The sequence below is a fragment of the Trachypithecus francoisi genome, unplaced genomic scaffold, assembly GCF_009764315.1.
Source record: "Trachypithecus francoisi isolate TF-2019V2 unplaced genomic scaffold, Tfra_2.0 Lachesis_group10, whole genome shotgun sequence".
In the NCBI taxonomy this organism is placed as follows: domain Eukaryota; kingdom Metazoa; phylum Chordata; class Mammalia; order Primates; family Cercopithecidae; genus Trachypithecus; species Trachypithecus francoisi.
In genome coordinates, this window is record NW_022681455.1 from 49,646,644 (window position 1) to 49,655,693 (window position 9,050).

General features: G+C 33.9%; 1 protein-coding gene across 1 annotated transcript in view; it reads right to left on the bottom strand.

Annotated features, from left to right (window-relative positions):
• The window catches only part of RHAG (Rh associated glycoprotein), a 29,620-nt gene extending 23,460 nt beyond the window's left edge, over positions 1 to 6,160 (bottom strand). The window contains exon 1 of the mRNA XM_033217414.1: positions 5,929 to 6,160. Within this exon, the coding sequence (XP_033073305.1) occupies positions 5,929 to 6,085 (157 nt within the window). The 5' untranslated portion in view covers positions 6,086 to 6,160. The remainder of the gene's footprint in view (positions 1 to 5,928) is intronic.
• Between the last annotated feature and the right edge of the window lie 2,890 nt (positions 6,161 to 9,050).

The window sequence follows — 9,050 nt, forward strand, 5'->3', positions numbered from 1 at the left end:
AAAAGGACATTCTAAATACCATAATATCAGCATCACATCCAAAAAATGCCAACATCAATATAATAACATGATCTAATATAGAATTATATTCAGATTACTCCAACTATCCCCAGACTGTCTTTTTATAAAATTTCTGGATTAATTATTCACTCAAATTTCATACATTTTCTTTGTCATATGTCTTTAGACGCCTTTGATTTAGAGCAGTTCTCTTACATGCTTTTCATTGTTGGTATTATTTCATTTTTTTATGTAGAATGACCTACAATTTGGATTTGTTTTATTGTTTCACCATGATGAGAATCAGACTAAATATTTTTGGCAAGAATATTATACAGATGGTATTGTGTACTTCCCACTAGATCACACCAGGAAGCACATAATTTGTTTTTCCTATTACTGATAATGATAGGCTTGACCACTTGGTTAGGACTGTGTTGCCACATCTCTCCACTATAAATGTAACTTTGACCCTGTAAGTATCAAGTAATCTCTGGGTGATGCTTTCAGACCATGTGATTGCCATGCTGTCCAATAACTTTTCACTCAGTGATTTTAGATTCCATGATGAACATTGCTGAAATGGATTATTACACTGGTAACTTCAAAATTGCAGTTTTCTGTGTCTATTCTCCTTTTATATTAATTAGTATTCTTCTGTAAAGAAGAGCTTCCTCCTTCTCCTCTTTTTCTCTTTTATGCAATATTTCTATGGGCTTATTGAATCCCTTTTTCCTTATTTGAATTTCTATTATCATTATGTCATTATTATTTTAACACTCTATGTATTCCTAATTTGGCCTGTTGATGCCCCTTCGAGCAGGATCCTGCGTCCTTTTCACATGGCCCTGTTAATCTTTAAGCACTTAGTTTACCTTGTGCTGTCTTTGCCCCAACCTGGAACCAGCAATTTCTCCAATGAGTCCCAGAGTGGGGAACGATATTTCAAATCCAAGGTCTTAGTACTATTTGTGCCCATGGCTTCCAGGTCTTTTAAATAGGCAAAACTGTTCAATTCAAAGGCACCACATCGGTTCTGCTAGAGACTAGTATTTTATTGTTAGGTCATATATTACAGACAGTATATTAATTCAGTTTTAATGACAATTCCAGGTAACAAAACAGCAGCAAACCATTTCCTAGGAATGGTTTACACAGCACAAATCAGCTACCTTCGTTTGTGACATGAAGATTTGCTGAATTTTTTGGTGAAAGTCATGAAATGATTTCAAGTGATATGTAGATCCTTTGCCAGTTCACCTCTATCTTCGGTGGTTCCTAAAGTGTGATCCACAGATATCTGGGTGTCCTGCAGACTAACTTCCAGGGAGTCTGAGAAGTTAAAACTATTTTCATTACAATTCCAGGATCATATTTGCCTTTCGTGTATGACATGACTTTCTAATACGTATGAATCAGCCTGGTGAAATACAAATATATGTAATGCACTACTGAAATGTGATGGTATCTCAGAAAAAAAGCACTTTTGTGATGGATTGAGTTGCTAATTGAAGAAGAAACATTTTAATAAGATTCCACTGTTTCTTGAAAGAAAGACTGACACATACATTGCTGCTTCTCAGACTTGAGTATCTGACAGATATTTTCTTAAAAATGCATGAAATGAGGCTATCATCTCAACTTAAAGAACTAACAGTATTTATAGCTGTGATATAGTCTCAGTTTTTAAACAATTAGAATTTCAGAAAATTTGTGTCTGCTATGACAAGCTTATCAACTTCCTGATACTTGGCAAGACTTTTCTGAGAGACTGTTGATGATATTAACAAATATTCTTCTTCATGTTATATGTGGAAATATGTCAACATTTGGAAGATCTGTATAAGTCAGTGAATCAATATTTTTCAAATGAACAATGTAACAGTATTACAGAGTGACGCATGAGTAAATGAGTCAATCAAAGTACAAGATAAACTAAAGGATTTTTAATGCCACGGAGTATACAAAGATCATTAATATGATTTTAATGTCCCCTAGATATTAAATACCTGGCATCTGTGGAATTCTAAAAAAAAAGTAAACAGTCCCCAGAGAGCTTTCTCTTTAACTTTAATTTTCTCTAGTCCATCTACATGTTAGCAAGGAGTAGCTGACAGACCCAGTCAAACTTCAGTGCTTTTTAAATTGTTTGACTCAACAGGGTGACCAGCACCTTGATAGGTGCTATGGAAGCCAAAAACCATGGAGTATAGCTGGTTTATCAGATGAGTATCTCAGAGGTTATTCATGGCATGAAACATGATATTCAGGTACATAACATAGTTTCATGATTGTGCTTAGGGTTGTGTGCAAATCCAAGGGTTCTGTAACATAATTCCCTTCTCTCCTATTCAAAAAGCATAACAGAATACAAGTGATGAGAATAAATTTGTATTTTCTGTAGTTTACTTAAAATGTAGATTAATATACAACTTCATTTATTTTTGAAATACTCAAATCTTTTACCACACTGCAATTGAGAACTATCATAACGTACTGTGAACTTCTTGGGGGAGGAACCGAGCCTTTTCTATGCTTGAATCCCTGCACTGGCACTGGGCATTGAGCTAGGTAGGGACCCAAAATGTTTACTAATTTGACTTGAACATTGTTTTCTATTAATGAATATAAACAATCTGTTCTCCATTAACTTATACCATTACATAAACTTTGTGTAAGTCAATTGTTTAAAATGTAGGGAAATACATATATATAAAATATATTCTATATATGTATATAACACCTCAGTCATGTACTTTCTCAGTCTATTCTACAAACGATTTTAAGCAAGAAAAATATAACTGAACTGGAAGATGAGAACTTGCCAGAATTTTGAGTCTTGAGACCCACCCTTACTGAAGAGAGAACTTTTAATTGTGTATAGAATCGGTTATGGACAGCATTTTGAATGAATGAAGGCTACCTTTCATGTAAAATTCCACTTTGTGGCATTCTAGGTGCATAGGAGACAAGTTAATTAATTGCATGCAATGGATGCCTTGAGTTATTAGGATTTTATTCTCTCACATAACCCTGGTGGAGAGAGGCTGAAAAAACATCTCTTGTCCAAATGCATTTATGTCTCTAATCTTGCTTCGTTTACAGCCATGACATATTTTTTTTAACCATCTAAATATATGGTATACATTTAGACATTCAGATGTGCCTGGTCACACATCTCCTTGTCTGCCTTCCCCCATGGAATGTAAACTGCCTGAGGACATGAACTTTGCCCATTTTGTCTTTTTTTCATTTTCTTTTCTATTTAAAATTGATACATAATATTTATACACATTTATGGGATATATGTGGATGGTATTTTGATAAATGCATATGAATTGTAATAAGCAAATCATGTTATTCAGGATATCCATCACCTTGAACATTTATCATTTCTTTGTATAGGAAACATTTCAAATCTTCTCTTCTAGTTATCTTGAAATATACAATATATTATTGTTAACTACAATCACCTTACTGTACTAATACACTAGAACTTATTCCTTTTATCTAACTTATATTTGTAACCATTAACCAAACTTTCTTCATCATTTTCCCTGTTCCAACGCCCTTCCCAGTCTCTAGTAATCATCATTCTACTCTCTACCTCCATGCAGAGAAAAGGAAATTCTTACACACTGTTGGTGGGAATGTATATTATAATGTAAACAATATGGAAGTTTCTCAAAAAACTAAAAATAGAACTATCACATGAACCAGCAATTTCACTACTAGGGATATTTCCAAAGAAAATGAAAGACATGTTTGCACTCTTATGTTTATTGCAGCACGATACACAATAGCCAAGATACAGAATCAACCTAAGTATCCATCAGTTGATGAATACATAAAAAATAATGTGGCATATATACACAATGGAATCCCATTTTGTTTGTTTTATTCACTGCCTAGTGCCTACAAGTTTGAGAGACTTGAAGATTGCTTGCAAGTATTGGTAGTTTAATAAATATTTTCTTCATGAATCATAAAATCAATAAATTTTCATGTTTTTACAAGTGGTGTAGAAGAGTGATATGACTACTAAATTATATTTTTTAAAAGATTTATTGAGATATAATTGACATATAAAATTATATACATTTGAGGCATACAACTTGACATTTTGATATCCATATACTTTGTGAAATGATCACTACAATCAAGCTAGTTAACACATTTATCACCTCTATGTTGTTACTATTGTGTGTATACCTGTATGTGTTTGTGTGTGTGTGTGTGTGTGTGTGTGTGTATACCTGTGTGTGGGGGGGGTATGGGGGGTGATCAGATTGAATTGAAGCTATATCCTCCCAGGAAATTACAAGTATCCATACAGTATTGTTAACTATCATCAATTATGCTGCACACCAGATGTCCAAAAATTACTCATCTATTGCTAGGTTACTGAAAAATGACCATGTTTAGTGATTTTCCTTCAACCTGGTCTTGGTCTCAAATTGTGAACTGAAGTTTTACCTAGGAGATTTGATGCTGGAACTCAGAAAGTTCAGCTTGAATGATGCAATTATTAAGCTCTTAAAGTCTTAAGATAACTTTATTTAAACCATATTAATCTTAGATCATATTTTTGGCATTTTTAACATTGTATTTCATCTCTTGGTTTACAAGTGTATTAGATAGTGGAGTCTTAGAATAAAATAATCATATTTGTTTTATTTTTGAATAAATTTGCTGTAGCACATGCTTAGTGCTTAATAAAATATTTACTAAATGAATAAATGGATGAATGAATGAAATGTACAAAACCATACATAGTTGAACAGAATTTTTTTCTGTTTTATTCTCTAACTTACAAATTGTAAAACTTAATTTAATCAAGAACTCTCTTGGACATCTATGCAGTGTAAAGACAACTAGACTTGGAGTCTAGTTTTCTCTGTCTTATTATCCTAATTCTGTCCTTAACTTTCAATTTTATATTTTTGTTATGTCACTTAGCAACTCTAGGCCATTATTTCTACATGGGAATACCCCCATTATATTAATTCCCTATAAAAAGTAGGAATAAAAAAAAGGGTGTCAAATTGTTTTTTTAAAAAGCTTAGACATATGCTATGAAGTCTAATAAACATTATACCATTTTAAATAATTTTTATTTTTTTTAGATTACTTTAACCTTACTTAAGAAAAGTAAATAGTGTATATGATAGTTACCTACTGCTGTCTCCCTTCTTGGTTAATGAGGTAATGGATGTGTTGGTTTATAATAAGGACTCAGTAAATGGTAGTTATCATTGTTATATTACCTATTATACAGCCTACCCTTCCAAACTTGAAACTAAATTTCTCTCTTTGCTTAGTCATCATTCCAAAGGGAGGATGTTGTTTTTAAAATATGTTAAGTATTCACACATTTCTTTTCATCTCAAAGGAACAAACCGACTTCATTTCAGAATATTGTAAAACTCTGAGTACACCTTTTTGATTAAAACTCCATTAACTTCCTACATCATGCTAAATACCCCTTCTTATTCCTTAGGGTCCTCACATGAAATCTAGGGTTCCCCTCTTATAATTTCATTTTCTTAGCACTCTCTCTCCTTGAAAGTTACCCTTGGCCCTTTCAGTGGGGAATGCAAAGGAAGTGTGATACTTTTCTTTGCAGAACTAGTGACCAATAGAAGGAAAAAAGAAGGTCAGTTAGCAGTAAATAAGCAATACAAAAAGCATCATTATTTTAATTTTCAGCTTCTTGTTCTGATATTTTCATAGGAAAAAGTTCTAACCAAACACCTTAATCACAGAGAAGAAGACCAGATGTCACAGCACAAACATGTAATATCTTAGCACTCATAATCATCATATAATTCTACAAGGAGCTCAAGAGTTTATAGTAGTCAATTGTTTTACATTCTAAGAAACTGAAGAACCCAAAAATGTATAGTAAGTAGTAAATTGCCTACTCACGAGGATATAACTCAAGGACTTTGCCCATGTCTGTTGACTCGGTGATGTTGAGCTGCTGGAGAATAGTCTGGTCCATTTCATACTCAACAAATAATGCAAATAAAACAATCATGGCAATTTCCAGGACTATGGCCATGAGAGGGAATTTGAACCTCATGTTTGTGGCAAAGGACAGAGGCACACTGAGAACTTCACAGGCTGTGAGATGTTGATAAGAACAAAGGACTGCTCTGTGTGTGGAATTCGACTGCATGTTCAAGGCACCCCCATGACATCACAAGAAAAAAAAATGGGCAAGACTGGTTAAAATGCCCCACCCATTGGGGAAAATTATGCTGTGTAATCTAATTGTCATTCTAAGTGTTGATTTGAAGAATATGCAATGAAATTGTGAGAAGCTGGATGATGCCAATGATCTATTGCACAGGCCTCTAGAATCATGTTTAACTTAATTCAGTAGACATTTCTTGAGGGCTTATTGTATGCCAAACATTGCAGAAGGCTTTGTAGAAGGCACGAATCTAAAGCAAAATATAGAACTGGTCTATTAAATTCTTGAGAAAATTAAGAATCTAATTGGGAAAACATAAATATAAGTGAATGATTATATAAAAACAAATATGTGATATAATAGTGGTTATAAAAGTATTATAAAACATAAATAAGGCAGTGACACTTTTTGCCTTACGCCAAGAACAGTAGTATATAAGATAATACGGATATGAGAACTAACAAATAAATAGGGTTTTGCAAGTAAAACAGGTAGAGGGAATGGTATAAAGCTTGGAAGAACATGGCATGTTTTGGAAATGGCAATTAGTCAAGCAAAGCTGGAATATAAAAGAGATGAGGAGAAAATGAGGAAGTGGCAGAGATAATGTTGTAATGGAGGGGGCTGTGTTGTAAAGACCCTCACATTCAATACCAAGGATGCTAGATGTTAAATATTATCCATGAGCAATGGATAATATATAGGACTGTAAGGAGCAGTTTTGTGTATTTATGAAGTTTTTCTTGACTCTTTACTCTGCTTTACACAAGTGTAAATATGGAAGTACACAAATGAGTTGTGATATATGTTTTAGTCTTAAATAGGAAGAGAGTAAACTTAAACAGGAACATAACTAATCTAGCATCCTGATAGATAGTCAATAGTAAATAAGATGCTAAGCAATTCAAAACTACCCTATGGGTGGAGGAATTCTTGTCTCCACTTTGTAATTGTTCTCATGGCAGAATAAACCTGTTTTTGAGAACTAAGAGCTACCAGTTAAATGAAATTTCTTTCATGAAATCCAATTTCCAAAAGATTCTATGTAGAATTTGAAGAGAGAATGCAAATGACTGCCAGGACAAAGTCTACATTATAACAAATGTGTATAAAACAAAGCAGCAGGATTTTTTTGTATTTCTGGTATGATTTTCCACAGTAGAACATGATATATTAGGACTAAATGATCTCTGAAATTTGATAACTATACAAATACTTTGAAAAATGACTATTTCCATTGTTCCTTACAGGATAGTACAAGAGGAGTGGGTTCACATTCTTAGCTATGAAAATACTTGTGTACATCTCACACTTTAATTTCTGGTTTTGCAGTAGCTTAAAGAGTGTTCATGAGAACACCAACAAATCCTAAATGCAAAGCATATATGTTAATAAACTATACATAAACTTGTGAAAACCAAGTATCAAATTATAAATTGCAAGAACATCTAAACAATATTATAAATCAGTTGTTTTAAACTCTTCAATAAAAAGTGACACAATATATTAAATAACCCAAGACTGATGGCAACTCTCTTTCTCTGGGACATTTGCAGCAGCTCAGCAACCACTTAACACATGGGGAGTAGACGATTCTACTCATGTAGATAATGGGACTGTGCTAGGACTTGACTTCAGTCTGTTTAACTTTGAGGAATTCACATTTGTTGCCTTCTTCTGAATGTAGACATTTGCATTGAAATAAGCTGTATCATGTACCATCTGGGAAAATATATCTCTTGTTCAGCTCTTCACATAAGCTTCTCTTTCTAATCGGAAATCTTTGCACATATTCTCTGCCCCCTATCCTGTATACATCATCCATCATTCTTCAGTTTTCAGATAAAATGATACTTCCTCAGAAAAACCTTCCTTGATCTCCCATCTTAAACCAGGTTTCCACTATTATCTCTCATTGAATTGTGGTCTTTACATTTAGTACAGTTGGCTGTGTGTGCTATATTTATGTAGTGTTTGTATTTACATGTAATTTTTAAGAATGGCCCTTTCCCTTACTGGCCTGTTAGCTCCAGGACAGGGGCTGTGTCTCTTTTGCTCCTCATTTGTTATCTGGAGTGAATAATACCATGTCTAGCACAATATATAATTGATAAACATCATTTGAGTGAATTGAATTAAGGGCAGACTTGAAGGGAGAAACACTCAGCAGGCAGGTCAGCGGTGAGGAAGGGAGAGAGGAATAACTTTAATAAATTTCATTTTAAATTATAAATATGTAGAATCCTGACAGTAGCTTTCATACTGCTGTCTACTCTCTCATTATTTCAATCAATGAGGGCTTATCATCAGGTTCTCTGTGCCTGCAACAAAAGGGAGGATCAAGCTCAAGTCATGAAACTTGGGAGGGTCAAATTCCTGGCAGACCAACACATGGTAGTGTGAACCTGAAGATTTCAACAGCATTTTAGAAATCTCTCTCCTGACAGTTCTGAATCACAAAGGCAATAGGCTGAGGGTGTGGGTGTCCTAAAGTGGAAATGGTTTATCTGTTGCCTTGTCTGCCTATGAAACTACAGGATAGCTTTCTTCTAGTGCCTTCAGTAAATGAGGTAAAATCGGAAAGAATCATGAACAGGTAAGTCATGTTTTCGTGCAAACCAAACCAAACAAAATAAAACACACACCATGCCAATGAACCTTCAAGTTCCCAGCTAAATACACAGATACAAATGAAGTATTCCTGTGTTAATGCAGGAGCCAGTGGGCTACATGGGATCTCAGACTGATCCTCAACTTGCTGTGCAACTTTAGGAAATAAACATAATTCCTTTGTCTTATTTTCTGAATATATGTAAAATGTAGCTAATTGTTATTATTGGGAATTTTAATT